This window comes from Sitodiplosis mosellana, unplaced genomic scaffold (assembly GCF_009176505.1).
Source record: "Sitodiplosis mosellana isolate CC-2019 unplaced genomic scaffold, AAFC_SMos_1.0 Smas_scaffold_6166, whole genome shotgun sequence".
NCBI classification, from domain to species: Eukaryota; Metazoa; Arthropoda; class Insecta; order Diptera; family Cecidomyiidae; genus Sitodiplosis; species Sitodiplosis mosellana.
This window is the reverse complement of record NW_022601407.1, coordinates 2,174,867-2,191,457: the sequence shown is the minus strand read 5'-3', so window position 1 is coordinate 2,191,457 and position 16,591 is coordinate 2,174,867. Positions and strand designations below refer to the sequence as shown.

General features: G+C 33.9%; 1 protein-coding gene across 5 annotated transcripts in view; it reads right to left on the bottom strand.

Annotated features, from left to right (window-relative positions):
* LOC129575027 (putative polypeptide N-acetylgalactosaminyltransferase 9) overlaps positions 1–16,591 on the bottom strand; it is a 33,100-nt gene that overhangs the window by 6,054 nt on the left and 10,455 nt on the right. For 3 of the 5 annotated variants that reach the window (XM_055457819.1, XM_055457816.1, XM_055457817.1), the window contains 2 exons: positions 1,732–3,002; positions 181–379 (listed from right to left, as the gene is read on the bottom strand). In XM_055457819.1, the coding sequence (XP_055313794.1) occupies positions 181–379; positions 1,732–2,203 (671 nt within the window). In that variant the 5' untranslated portion in view covers positions 2,204–3,002. Of the gene's footprint in view, positions 1–180; positions 380–1,731; positions 3,438–16,591 lie in introns of all 5 variants that reach the window. The other 2 variants (XM_055457820.1, XM_055457818.1) reach the window with 1 other exon arrangement.

The window sequence follows — 16,591 nt, the reverse complement described above, 5'->3', positions numbered from 1 at the left end:
GAGAGAGAGAGAGAGAGAGAGAGAGAGAGAGAGAGAGAGAGAGAGAGAGAGAGAGATTAATCGATGATTTTCAGATTTTCTTTTCAGAGAGAAAAAAATGCTGGTTTTTCTTTTCTTCAAACTATACGATAGATGCTATCCAAATCGAATGAATGGAAAAAATCGAAATGTTACACTTACCATGGATCTCTTGGATCGGGAAGACTACGATGAATTGAAATTAAATCGGATGCATATTGATTGAATGCATTTTTCATCCAGCCATCGTCGACCGATTTCTTCATTTCAGCTGACATATTTGTCGGAAGTATTACGGGCCTGCCCATTTCACCTGGTGCGTCTGGCGAATTCATCGCCGGTGGTATAAGTACACCTTTATCTAATCGAATAGGAAAAAACGCCATGTTACTCTCTCATTGCCGTTATTCTTATTCCAAAACAATTGCTGTAAGGAATATATGAATTGCTAATTGGGACAAATTCAACGGTTCGTCATTTGTTACAGCCCTACATCGAATTTACAATCTGTCTCTCTATTTATATGTTTGTAGCCCTGATAATGATAAGTATGGATTGGCAAAATAATTTATTTTGATTGATAGTTCAAACAAATCGCAAAATTTAATTTAAAGTTACGTGAAACTATCCTTATTTGGTGGAAAAAAAATGCATTTTAAAACGTTGCCGCTGGCTATATTTGTGCTGTGTCTTTGTTTAACCGAAGCATCAATAGATCATGAAAATTACATTCGTTCTTTGCTTCAAAATAATAAAATTGGCGATGCAAATGAACCGACACAAAAAACACATGATAAAACATCACACAAGCAGCATCATCGTTGGAAGCGACAGTTCGATTTTAACATAGATGCCGACCACGAAGAAGGCGTTGGAACCAACCTGATGGCATCAGCTAATTTCAATCTGTACAAAACGGCAAATACTCGATTGGATGGGACTGCACGCTACTCAAAGCATTACAGTGATTACGGCACCAATGGTAAAGCAAGAATTGGCGGTTCGCTGCATTTTCAAAAATTTTAATAGCACCAATGTTTGTATGATCTACTGACGCTTCAAACATTCACAGAAAATCACCATTCCTATAACTGCTTTGAAATGTCATTCAATTGCTAGGTGGAAGAGCAAACGATTGGAAAGTTGGCTTGGAATTCATTTTCGAATAGTTCGGATTACAACCTGAGCACATGAGGTATACATTTACATGAAGTGATGTTTCTTTCTATAAACCAACGCAATTTCGAACGAGTCTTATGAAATGTCAAATTGCGATTATCATATATATTTGGTCGTGGTGCTGTTGTCGAATACACTTCATAGTTCCTAATAAATTCATTTTTGTTAGCAAAAATATGTTCACTTGTTACGTTTTTTTTTCTGTGTTTGTACAATTTGTTTACACGCTTGAAAAGCATATACGTGAAAAATGGAAAGAAATTGCATTGTTGAATTGGAAGTATAGAAGAATGTTCAGTGATAAAATGCACTTAGTTATTCAAGTTTCGATATTCTTTTGTTCGGAATATTCTGTGTCAGAAAGAAATAAGGTGATAAGGAAATGATTCAACTATAGGAATTTATGACATCTACATATGACTCAAAAATTCTACGATAATCTTTGACTGTCGTTGATAACAGAGCACAAACGCAATCGTAATAACGCACTCAAACGCTTGAGCAAATTGATGTAACCTATTTATTTTGACTTACCATTATCATCAGATGCGGGCTTCTTAGCATCTCCTTTTTGACGTGCACTAAGTCTTTTATTCTTGCCAAATATATTGCTGTCATCGTTATCATTTAAATTACTATCCAAATTTTCATTATTGTTTAAATTGCTTAAAATCACATTATTGGCCACTGATTCATTTTTCTGATTTTCTCTATTTACAGAATTTTTGTTGAAGTTCAGTTCATTGTTGAAAAATCGATCGATATTTTCATTGATATTGTCTATGCTATTCTCATTATCATCAACATCATCAAACTCATTATTATTATTATCATTATTGTTATTCTCATTATTATATTTAAGTTCAAGACTGTGTGGCCCAGAGGCCACCATATTCGAAGTCCTTCGATCTTCCGAATAAATCAGAAATGCAATTGTAAACCAAACGGCTGATAGCAGTATTACGATTTTCACCACTGATGATCGACGTCGCCATAAAAACCCCATTTTTACAGTGTTACAGTGTAAATTTAACCGTTTTTATTGATAATATCGTTTGATGTAATTCTTTTTTGTGTTTATGTTGTGCAGCCTAATGTGTTCTAAATTTTCATTGAATTAATTGATTTTGGATTATTTGAATTGTTTTCCGCCCCTGTTTGAATTTGGTTCCAAGAAAAATGAATTCGGATTTTTCGTTTGCAACAAAGATATGTTCAAAGCATCATCATCCATCCGATGTCTCTTTCACTATCTTTTTTTTTCGGACGCTTGTCAATCGAACCAGTTTACATTTAACTCGTTCCTGTCGATAGTTGCTCGTTGCGCTCGACGTCGTGCAAGTTATCTTGAGTTACGCTTTTAGTACGACTTAATTTATGTGGTTATTACTTGTTGGTGGCTTTGTTTTGTATGTTGCATCGTGGACATTTTTTCTATGCTGCCATATATGGAGTGTTGTTAATGCGTTCAACATTGAATCTATTCAGACTTGCAACAAACATTCGACTATGCTCTGCACGGAATCCAGCCGATTATTTCACATTAGATACAGCCCAGGTAATATCTGCCGTAAATGATGAAACTAAAAGCGTTCCTCTCCAATCTTGAATTTCTCTCTGCTGTGGTCGCCTCATGCGGTAGTGTTCTTAGTCTATGGCAGTGTCATCACGAATAGTTAAAACTTCAATGGTTTCTGTGCAACGAAGACATTCTTGTTCAGCTATCTTTTACGACTATCGTGTGATTGTTTCTATGGATACAGTGAAGTACTATGCCAACAAACACTCTTAGATATGTTTCCTTCCTGAAATTAAAACCACCATTTAAACCAGATTAAATAAAGTTTCACAAAGTCCAATTTTCAAATCGCTTAAATTGCATTTGGAATTTGTATTGCTTTTCAAATTGTGTAGATTCAAAATGTTTTTTTCATCAACTTTTAGTTTAAATATTCGTTTAGCCCCTTATTCATGATATATTTATAAATCTTGGTTCGCAAGAACACTGCATTTTCATGTAGGCCATTTTCACGTTCACAAATAGATTTCATTACTATTTTCAATTTCGATTCATTTAACTGAGTTTATGGGTACAGCACTGATATTCATATAATAATATTCAAAGTCATATAACGATTACGTCTAACAATGTGCTTCAATAGTTGTGCATTGTCATACAATTAATTTTTTTTTTCAATTGTTTAGCACTTATTTAACCATGCAGTAACCATATTGCGAATCTGAAAATAGATTAAAAAAAATCATGTTTAAAGAGTCAGGTAATAAAGATAAAATTGGTTATAAATATATTTCTACGTCTTATGTGCAATGAAAATTTAGGTGCTGTTTTGCGTTTGGTCGCTCCTTCATTTAAATGTGAGATTTCTGTTTTATTCCGGGCATGGTATGGAGAAGTGATAACATTCCCGGTGATAACTCTCTAATTTTAAAAGGTTTCAATACAAGATAGTCGTCGCATCCTTAATGTATATGCACGAAAACGTAAGGTGCAAGGTTGGTCTTACTGCCGACAATTTGAATTTAAATGCTATAAATCAATCTATAGTTTCTTCTCTGTCTCAGTTCAAATGTTCGCTGTCAAGCACAGCATTCGGGATAAGAAAGCTGTTGATTCGTTCCTTACTTTGGGCTGAGAAGAAATCATGTTTCACTGACTTGACACGAAAGTTTCTATCCACTTAAGAATAGTTAAAGGTTCGCTGTTTTTCGCGAAACGAGGACATTTGCAAAGTTAGTGTTCTCGAATCTATAAGTTTTGTGCAGACGGAATCAAAAGTTGAAGAAAAAATTATTAGATTATTCACAACTACTTGTTGTTGTTGAACAAATGTAACCTCCTGTCAATTTCACCCATAGATTTTGCATTCCAAAATCCGAAAATTTTGTACATTGAAAAAGAGTATGAGTGATTAGAAAACCAAATGATTAACAAAAATCACAAATACACTATGAATAATTCAGAGGTTTGTGGGCTGTGAAATGCATTTAAAAATCTTGTGTAGACAATCGTAAGATTTTTATCAGCCACACCTTATGTATAGGCATCTTGATGGGTGTTGTGGCGAATCTAAATAGCTGTCGCACAATCGTACATAGCAGATAAAAATAGAGATGAACTAAGCTGCAATCGACTTTTGAAACATAAAAATAAATACATTCAATGAAAATCACAACAAGCCTATAGGCTAGCTTGAAATTGTTCAAGGAGTATTTGCATTCAAGACACGGGGCACTCATATGAAATGTATTTTGTATATATTATTTTAAAGAAAATATTTGATTTGAAAAAAAAAAAAATACTATTACGCCAATAATCTTATTGAGTGTGCGTATCATACAGCTAAAAGTCTACAAAAATAAAGCAAAAGTGGGTTTTTCCACTTTTGACTAAGGACAGATTGTTTTGAATATAATTCTTTTCGAGTTGATTTTGTTTATACAAATTTATATAAAGAACCACCACTTCAGGGAAATGTTTACACTAAAAGCACTGAACAACTCTTTGTATCTCTTTTGTTAGCCTTGAAAGCATTACATTGCTGGTTTTTTTTGTAGCAATCGGAGTTCTTCTTGGCATAATTAGAAATTGTTCCATATTATGTTGCCGTTCAAGTGCTGAAACACATCTGAAGCACAAAGATGACGGTTTATGGCAAACACAAGAGAGAAAAAACCAGTTGATGGATGAAACCTGTTTCATGTACTGCATGTACATTGTACGTATCTACATTGCACTTCATATTTTTATCATTATTTTAGTCTTTCCATTTGATCAAAATTCAAACTAAGATAAAAAAAAGATCTTGATAGTGAAAAATGTTATATATTTTTTTTCCTATTTTTACCTCCAATACCCACTTGGTTTCATCATTAGAAAAAAGTTGAAAACAATAACCGCATCGAATTGATGAAAAATTATGCTCGCGGGAGATGCTATCGATAAAACTGAAAGCATGAAGCGTCCACGCTCGCAAAATGGTATATTTGGTGAACGTTGAGTAATGTTTCAACACTCGCTGCTCATAGTCAAAACGATAAACCAATCGGAATTTTTTTTCATTTGTCATCCAGTCATTGGTATTTGTTTCTCTTTAGTTTTCTGCGGATTTTAGCTCTTTTTTTTTAAAGATTAACGTCAAATTATAAATACTACTAAAAGCAACTAACTGAAAATCAAATATCAAAATATCTGCTAATAATGACAATTTCTTTGAACATAAATCGTTGACATTTTTTTGTTCGTGTCCTATTTTGTTGTTGACATTTTTCTTTTGGTTGCTTTCTATCATTTGTCGGTTTTTGCTGTGCGCTTCCGTGTCTTTAATCGAAGATATCGTTTTATTTTTGCTGATCTTTGACTCCATGGATGCTTTCACTAAGGAAACAATTCAGAACGATTGAACAAAGACAACATTTTTCAATGCTTCTCCCACCATTTATCGTCGATAAGTGAGTGAATGGAACAACAATTTCAAATAATTGAATGGTAAATCGGTAACAATTAAAATCGACAAACTTCAAATTGAAGTTTATTCATTCATTGTATCCGTTTGAGAACAATTGAGTTTGTTTGATCGGAAACATTTGTAGTATTTATAGAAAGTGATGCACTTCTTGAACCATGTGTGAATAGCATCCCCAGAGAGTGAGAGAGATGACAAAGAAAATTTAGGACAAAAATCCGTTCAGTTTGAAATGCTGTTCAATGAAAATTATACAAATATATTTTGGCGCCAGTGTTCAGCCAAGTGTAAACTTGGAATAAATTTGAATGAAACCATTGGAAACAATGTTAAATAATATAATCACATAAGTAAACGGGAAGGCATTTCCTATAGCCAAAGTTTGATAAGTACATCGAATAGCCATCTTCGTAACAATAGTTTCTAATCGGAAATGAATGTATTCAACGAACAATTGTCGAAAAAAAACGGTGAGGTGAAATAATTTGCAAAATTAACCCATTACTTGGTCGGGGTAATCAATTAAAATCTGACCATCACATTTTTGCTTAGTTTGGAGGAGTTCGCCGTACAAAGGCCCGATCTGACAATGCAGAACTTATTTTTTTGGACTCTCATCACAAATATTTGAAAGTTTGGAACATTAAAAAAAAACAAACTTCATCGTGCAGAAGAAGCGTGCAACCGTGCTTCAAACGCGTGATGCTGCGGCCGACTCAAGTAAATTGGACAAGACAACAAAGAAGATTAAACGTTACCATGACGAATGAATAAAATCAAAACTGATCAACACTTCGAAAACAGCCTCATCTGCATAAATTCACGTTTTCATACGGAATGAGAGCTAACAATCGAAGAATTTATATTGATTTTAATGTTCGAATATTTGGGAAATATGAATAAACTTAAGGGGCAGATTCGAAAGCGAAAGCTTAATACCGTCGTTATGCCAATTGGGTCGAAGATAGAGTTCAGATGATCAAATTTTACATCAAAATTCAGCGAATATTGCTTTTGCCATGAATCAAACTCACTTCAAATATGTATATAAGTCTTTATTTTTGTTAGTTATATATATGTTTGCCGGATTTTCAGCCAGCATCAGCTGAGACGTTTTGATTTTGAAACTTTCGCGTTAAACTTTTTTATATTTATCCCAAAGTTGTTAACAAGTTCCACAATGCGTATATACAAATTTGTGTTTGTTGCACTATGAAAGTGAATAGCTAAAAAAGTATAATGGAAGAAGACAGTGAACATTTGAGAAACATGCACAAACACTGTTCGTCTTATATTTTGTAAACATGTCATTTCTATTTTCTGTTTATTGCTATGTATTTAGTTGTATTTGTGTCCATAATCGCATTTTTCCCCGTATAATTTCTCTGCGAATTCTTGAAAAGAAAAACTTCCTCGAAACTCAAGCGCTCTTTTCGAAATTGGCGTTCCATTCTGTATACGAAGCACGTTGAGAAGATACAATAACGTAGTGAGTGTGTTCAATTTAAAGTCAAGGCCATTTTAAAATAAATGAAGCAGAATAACCTACGAAGCAACCATTACCACACACACACACATGTGTAGCGCAGCACATAGCGAACTGGGCACTTGGAACGACAAGTAGAAGCAGACAATATAAAATACGATACTTGCATAACTGTTCTCTTGAAAGAACTCCAACGAATCAATTAAATTTTTTTCGGATGGATTTGTTTTCGCACAACGCATACATTGAACTTGTATTGGTACACCATACGTTTTTCGACCGTTCAAGTTCATTGGCATGAAATGCGGTTCAACTCTTGAGCGATATTTTTGTCTTCATTTTGTTCTTGGTTCATGTTTTTTTTTTCTTGAAGATACGTTTTTATTTGTAATCAAATGTTATTTCAATTTTTTTTTGTGTTTCGACAACCTAGCATACCTGCTGGTACATTGTGCATTACTGTATGTTGAAATTATGGTTTGCGGAACTAATTAAATATTGTGGCATAAAGTATGTTCAAATTGAGTATGGTTACCTTCCATTCATTCTATGGAAAACATCACTTACTCTCTTCATCGATTCACTTTTTTCGCAATGGAGATACATCAATTATTATCTATCAACTATTTCTATTAAGACTCTTATGCTCAGTGATTAAATAAAATGAAAATCAAATTCCAGCTGTTTAAATTTCAACATTTTACCATAATGTACCACCCACATGTTGAGTCGACTCTTTCTTTAATATGAATTCCATACTAAATTCGTGAAAAAAAAAATTGAGCTTTGCGCAAATTGAACCTAGGAAGAAAAAAAGCTCGCATTTTGCAACATCTCTGTTGAGATGATGATGATGATGCAGGTAAATGCGAAACAAGAGTTGTGCAAGTCACACACCGTTCATACACATCATTTGGTTATGGTTATGGTTATGTTTATGAAATTGAAGACTCTCACGCTTTATTGATGCTGAAAATAAAATTCGAATTGAAATCAAACTGGGCGCATGGCTACAGACATCCAGATGAAATATGCATACATGCATGTGTATTTGTGTGAGCTGTGCTGTTTCATTTTTCATTTGTTATTCTACTCTTTCCTTTGATTTTTTTTTCAACTTCTACCCAGTGTGTGCGTGTTTGGTGTGCACATTTCGTAACGCTATTAATAATTTGTACGCGCAAGATGTTACTATTATGATATGCGCTATGCTGTGCTCATTGTGTACTCATTGCACACATATAAACAATGATAGGAAAATGCAAGTTGAAAGAAGAAAAAAAGAAATACAGCCGCAAACACATTATATCAATTTCAATCTTTATCATTATAGCACTTTTATGTATCACCAGTCACCTCTCATCATTTTACTCAATACATCGCATGCACACCTTTGTCTCTTACGTCATATAGGTAGATTAGGTTCCGTTGAAACCCAACCAGTGGTCCGGAAGAAAAGTGTATTTTTTTGGAAATGAAAGAAGAAGAAAAAACGCTCGAAAAGTTGAAAGCGTCAAGTTTTTGAATAATTGATTTTACGATTTGAGGAATAAAATATCATTGGATCTTATCACACGTCGTAATACTTTCGAATGCAAGTTTTTTTATTTGTCATTATAAACAATTATGGTCAGTAATGATTCCCACTGAATTTATAATTGCAAGTTATTTATTTAAATTGCACTTTTTTCTCTTTTTTTATATTTCCTATGGTTATTCAATAAATGGACCATAATAATGTGGCTATAATGAATCTTTTTGCATGACACATACGATGATGTATGACGTATGTGCACATATTTCAAAAACCTGAAAATGTTTGAAACAATACGAGTAATCTGTGCGAAATGCAAGCAAAAAAAAAAAAATAATCTTTTGTCATTAAAGCCATAACGTGGTAAACCGATTTCATTCGAGTTAATTAAATTGGTTGGATGGTTAAATGAAATCTATGTGGTGTGTTTTGAGTGAGTTAACATGCATTTTGATTGACTCTCTCAACAGTGTTGAGTCAACACGCACACTCGACATATGTGTACGTTCTAATTGGTTTATTATGACATCTCATGGTTTGTTTCGTTCAACTTATGATAATCAGATCATGATAATTTGTTCTTAGTTTTCATTTTGCCTTTTTCGTTGCTTTCCCAAAAATGTGCAATTCGCATCATATTTACGATAATGTAATGGATAAATCTAAGCTAATGTAATACAATTGAAATTATTTCTTGTGCACGTTTAAATTGTACTTTTGCTACGTGTAACAACTTTATCGTTATTCGTAGTCATACTCTCACTACACCTTACATCATATTCCCCGATTATCTTGAGAGAGAATGGTAAGACTTTCAACTCATTAAACGTTGCTAGAAAACCTATTCTAAATACATAAATGAAAGGGCACACAAGTGACCGTCGAACTAAAAAAAAATACATTAATGTAGACCGATATTAAAATTTCATCAAATTTTCGAAGATCAAGAGCCGATGTCAATGACCGCTATAAAATCGAATCATCAACCGTTTTATTTGGCTGTAGAAATGGAGGAACAGAAAAAAACGGCAAAGAACCAATTTGGACGTATCGCAATACACCGAAGCCAAAAACATATAATGTTGAAACCAAAGCATACAAAATGTCTATTTTGTTGGAATGAAAAGACCGAAGCTCAATTAATTTATGCATTGGCGTATGCGATACTCGTAGGCTATATTATTTATTCGTATAGGCCGCCAATAACAGCAACAACAACAACAAAGACGTTTTGCTTGTTTCAAAGAAACAATTTTTGTGTGTATTGTGAAAGAGAGCATCGAAATGGAGTCCAATACAATCACAATATTAAGCTAGCTTGGGGTTTCATCAAAGCCATCCGAATCGGCCATTCAAAGCATTGGCAAGCATCACCAATTTTTCATCGATTGTTGCAAAGTGTGAGCTTGTTGTTTGATACATTTAGATACAAACACACAGTCAAAAGTGTCTATAGAAAGAGACTCAATTTGAAAATCGTGAATCAATTCAGCTGACATAACTGGATAACGAAATAACCTTACTGGAAACTATTTGGAAATGGACGCCGACGTAGATGTCGACGTCGGAGATGACGATGACGATGACGGGAAGCAAATCACGCAACGGAACAACGAGAAGATTCATCAGATAAGAAATCTGAGCAAAACTACATCTACTTTGGTTTCTTTATTATGCTATGCAAACGGTAATCACACGACGATCTCTCACACCATGAGTGCAACTAAAGTGAAATAAAAACAGACACACAGGGGAAAATGTTGAAATTGAATAACTACACTTGGGTATGTGATTAAATGAAATGTGTCGACTTTCGATTTTAAATTTAAAACGAATGCACGCAAATTCTTCCGCTTTAACTTTCCTCGTCGAACTTAAGTATTATGGGTGATAAATCATCGCGTTTTTTTTGTATTTAATTAGTTTCATTGGTTTTGAATCGTTTGGAGATATGCATAAAATTACTAATTAGCTTTCTGTTCATGGATATTAAGAGGTTAGAGCGCTTAAAAGGCAATAAATAAATTAAGCGTCGGCTAAATATTCATCGATGAGAAGATTTTCGATATTGATTATATACGGGCATTTATGATCGTTTGAATGTGTAAAAAAGTTATTGTGAAAAATATAGCATGAATCATAAATGAGTGTCATCATTTGGATTAGTGGAGACAAAAAACCACATACCAAATCTATATGTGGAGATGTTACGCATCGATAAATTTCAAAACCAACAATCTTGTTTTCGTCCTCACTCAATTCATTTGATATAAGATCACACAGCAAAAACCAATCGAATGTTTGAGAAGAAAAAAAAACAACGAAATTCCAAGTTGAAAATTGCTTCGAAACGTTCGGTTTCGGCTTGCAACTTTTTAAAGATTCAGTTTCAAAATGAAATGAAATGAAATGGCTATGGAAACCGGAAGCGAAAGACGCAATGAAATTGAAACTGATAAAAGTACTGTACCGACTCGATTCACCTTTCGATAATGGCAACGCTTCAGTCGTTTGAGGAAAAATTCAGCAGCCCATCATTGGTTTACATTTTGAAATAATGTGCACAGGAAAATAAAAACCATCACATCACATCGCCCGAATGGAAATGGTTCGCTTATTTCAATGATTTTATGTGCACAGCAACGAACAGAAACAGAGAAAAAAAACACTTTTGAAACTTAGCAAATCAATGTTGCATTTTGTGAGCGCGCTCTTAAAAAAAAAATCTGTATCACAATCCGTTTGAGTTTTGCTGGTAACAACCACTTATTCGCATGCAATTCGTTCGATGCTTTTATCAAATCTATCATGGCCCATTATTTCGATGGTTGCAAAATCAATTAGTTTCCCAAATTGTACGAATTCATTCGATGCTTGGCCCATTGAAATGTTGGCAATTGTTCAAACGAAGTATCAAGTTGTTTTGTTATTTTGTTGTTGTTGTTGCTTAGAATCGTTCAATGAAAACGAAAAATGCTCTGAAATTTTTTTTCTACCATCAAGCGTAAGCCATAGCACATCGGATGAACAAATTCGTTTGGAAGACAGCGGATTTTTTTTTTACTTTAATCGACACGCTGCTGTACGCTTGTGGCCGCTGCTAGTTTTGTATTGATTTTATATTCGCATTTACACTTTCTTATCCATTGATCTAGATTCGCGCTGTAAATTATAGTCCGTCGCAAAATAAACTAGAAGAAAACAAACGCGCGCCGTAATTTTGATCAGCATCAATGGTTTGGTTTTCAATTCATCATTTCTCTCTCTTTCCAATTGTTTTCTTCATCGAAAATTAAGACTTTCGTGCGCAGTTTTGTCTAGTTAATTTAATTAACACATATTAATTGTAAATTACCAACTGCTTTTTCCACACGGGGAAAAAGTGGCGAAACAAAAATAAGAGGTTTTTTTTCACCCATTAAATAACGCTAAATTGGTATATTTTTTGCAATTATTGATCCGAAAAATTACAGCAAAAAGACTATTCACTATCAATAATAATGATATGTTGGAGAGTGATTATGGTAAAATCGGGAGAGAATGGGAGAGAACGAGAGAGAGAGAGAGAAACGGTAGAAACTGTGTCACATTTGAATATGTGTGTCGTGCAATTTGCTTAGCTAAACGCATTCAAATGACCGCATGCATGTTTTTTCTATACGCGTTTTTCCGTTTTTTCTCTCTTTTACTCTCTTCCGATTCCATTTATACCTTTTGTTAACAACGTTTGGTCGTGATTGTCACACACACTCATACATTGTCAATAATGGAGTTTTTTGGTATTCAAATGATATGACAAAACTTTTTCTTTCATAAAACAATCAGAACAACGATGACACGGGCTATTAATATGGTCACAGCCATGATTGTGCTCTAAATATTTCGAAATCGTGAATGAGGAGTAAACCGTAATAATCACCACGTGTGTAGAATTTCACGTTCTAGCTATATGGTTTTATCTTTGTGGAAAGTCTTGAGTGATTCATAAAACATATCAATATGTTATGATCGATTTTTTAATGTATAAATTGACCTAAACAACTGCATGAAAATGTACTTTATTATTTTATGGTTTTATCGAGTGTCAGAAAATGAAGAACTAGATAAATAAAAAACGATGAAAAATAGACGAATAACGTCCGAAAAAAAAATCGTAAGACATTTTTGATGACGTCAAACAATTATTCCATTGCTTGAGCACATTTATTTTGATATCACATTTGAAAATGTTTGCATTGATTTATGGCGCTGAAATACCTTTTATATGTCAACTTCTTTGTATAGATGATTTTTCGATAGCATCTCTGCACAACATACCCACATATATGTTTAGCTTCGATATATTTTCACTTTGAATAAAAGGTCATAAACATTACGGTTATTATGATTTTGTCGATTGCTGCACATGAATCAATCCGTTTTCCGTGCATTTTTGTTTTCTTCATTCTGCAAACAGTGAGATATACAATAGACCCAATTAAACTGCAATGAAGTTCCTCTCCACATCGCACAAGTAAGTCAAGTATTTGACGATGGCAAAGCGCGCACAAACTGGAATTACACACAACCAATCAGATGGGTGATATTAAAGAAGAGGAAAAGAGAGCCAAGAGGTCATAGTGCCGTTAGTAATTTGGAACGATGCACAAGCAAATCCACTTATGTAGAATAAAATGTTCTCATACCACTCCTTTATGTGCATACATGTGTATATATGTCTGTGTGTATATAATGAAAACACCTATTGATTGTGAATTTGCAATCGGTGGTACTCAGTGGTAGTATGATCATCATTTTGGATGTTCCGCGGATGGGAGCCTCCGCGTGAAACGTGACGGCAGTAATAGCAGTGGAGAGAAGAGAGAAGAGAGAAGAGAGAGAGAGAGAGAGAGAGAGAGAGAGAGAGAGAGAGAGAGAGAAACACTCAACTACAAGCGACATATTTTTCTGTTATATCCAGATGGCATGCACTGGATTGTCCCATCTCTCGGCTTATATTAATACTGTGTTTAAATGGTTATACGTTTCTCTTATTATGCCAAGGCATTGGAGAAATTTTCTGTTAGGTTTGATCCATAAGAAGATATGGCTATGTAGCTCCAACAAACTAGCAATACAAATGAAAACAAACTAGCAATGTGACGATACAGATGATCATGCTGCGTTCCGGTAATGATATGCTAGCAATACCAAGCTAACGAATACAAAATCAACCATAAGCATTAAGCAGCAACAGTACAACATGCTCTTGAATCGCAAACTTATTGTCAATTATTATTGTATTTTGTATTTCACATTCAATTCAAGTTTGGCCATTGGTATAGTACATACATAGTACGTGTATTTACAAAGAAAATGAAAGAAAAAAATATACAGAAATGTGCTGAAACCCATTTGCTATGCATATCTCTTTTTTCTATTTGTATCCCAAATGTTTGACATAGTTATTTGGTTGTTTAAATTCGCAAAATTATACAAATGATGGGAAGAAAAAAAAATATCGAAAAATTAGACTGATTTGTAACTTCTCATCGCGGTTGATTTCATTTGATTATCGGTAGTTGTTTATTGGCTGCGCTTTGCCTATTATTGTTTCCGGCGTATGTGTTTCACTTCATTTTATTGTTCCCTTTCATTACAGATCGGCTACAATTATACTAATTGCAAATAAAGCAAGAGTACAGTAAAATAGATGCCAGAAGCATAGATTATCATACACATTGGCCTTGCTAACACACATTGATTGGCAATATGCCGATCAAACTGCATACAACTTGTCGGCAATCAATCGATGCATCATAGAAATGAACAGGTTGGGAATAGCTGGCATTTATAGGTCAGAAATAGTTAGGTGGAAATATAAACAGAAGAAATAAATCGATGAGACAATTAAAATATTCCATTTAATATTGAATTCTCAAACTTGATTTAAGAAGACATGGACTTTACGTTACAAGAGATACAAAGCTTATTTCCCAAACAAAGAGAAACAGAGTGTAGCAGGAAAGTATAAAAGGAAAACATGCGTTGTGTCACTTTATTTCTTAGGCTTGCTTGTATACTCTTTGTGTATTCTGCAGTTTGTTGCAAAATCATATTTCGTGAGTGATAAGGAGTGCCTCGGCAACGGCATGTCACATGATAAATTTTCATGTAAAAAGATTGTAATTGCATTGTTCCAACGGCAAATCTTTACTCACTCAGAACGGAATTAATACGATTCACATATACCAATGGTGTCCTATCAAATTACCATCATTACTATTGATAAGAGTGGCGATTTTGTATGAATTGTATCTGCTCTGCTGTGTGATATTACTATATAACAAAGTGGTATTGGTTGTAATATGACCATACTACTACCGGTACATTTTTGTGACATAGTAATATCGCACAGCAGAGCAGATACAATACATACAAAATCGCCACTCTCGCCAATAGTAATGATGGCAATTTGACAGATCACCATTGGTATATGTGAATCGTACTAATTCCTTTCTGAGTGAGTACATGCCATTTTACCAGTCGGTTTGGTTCAACCTGGAAGCGACACTTATATTCTTATAATATCACTTAGGTTTAATAATTTCATAAATGCCAATTTCGCTGTTTTTTTTTAAATAGATCGCATGGTGCAATAGTAGAAGAATGTAGGTGAAAAATATATAATTGTCCAATTTAATCCAATTTATTTAAAATGTGTGATAATTGGCAAAATTGTATAATAATAATACACGAAAAGTCTGAAACTATATTGATTTTGCATGAAGCATTTATGAATTATATCTCCATCATAGGATAAAATTCATTAAAACCAAGTCCGTATAAAATATCGCTTGTGCTAGTTTGATTCACAGGGAGAAAGTAGTCAACCGACTATGAATCAGAAAGACAGATTTCTCCACAAATTAAGCATTGAGATGCATTTCGAGTTTTAGAAGCGACCATTTACTTGCGTGTTGATTATTTTGCGTGTGCATGAAAATGTGCAACCACATAATGATAGAAGAAAAAGTAAAAAGAGAGAAAAAAAATAGCGCCGAGTAGCTGAGAAATGTTTTCGGAACGATAAAAAGAAAGAAGTTATTATTTGAAGAGTGGCGATGCAGCGTATAGCCGCAGAATCTCATCTCAGTAAAGACAGAGTTGATGCAGGAAATGTGAGAGAGCAAATAAATGGAAGAGATAAAAGAGATCCAATCACAGTGTTTCTGTTAAATGCCCCGGCATCGTTGTCCATGTCGTTTTATGAATATATCTTTAATTATTGCTCTATTGATTGATCGTTGATTCTTGCACCATGAATCAGAATTAATTCCATTTTCCTCTTTATTAGTTAATATATTCATTCAGACATTGAACAAAGACCATCTTGCATATTAATTCCAATGGAGCAATTTTCGCAATTTCTTTCTATACATGAACTATCATTTTTCATAATGATATCATTAACATATGCTCGTATATAAAATCTAGCCGAAGCATCTTCATCAAATACATAGTTTTAAGGCCACTGTCGATCATTGAACTTGATTTTGAATCAAAATGGATTTCGTTTTCACTATATATATATTTGACAATGTGTGTGTGTGTGTGTGTGTGTTTGTTGCTCACGCAAATGAGAAAAGAAATGTCAGTCATAGTACTACGAAAGAATGTGTGGACAAATTTCGCATGTCATCTATTGAAAGTTCATTATGGTAATCATGAAACAACGAGCATCGTTTTGACTATGCTGTATAAGGTAGAGAAGACAAGTAAACATGTGTTTTGTACATGCGTTCATACTTTTACCAGAAATTTCTAAAATGCAAAGTTCATTGTAATTTGTAGCTTACTAGTCAATAAATAGCTCATCAACGAACTGGTCGGCAATATTAGAATATTAGA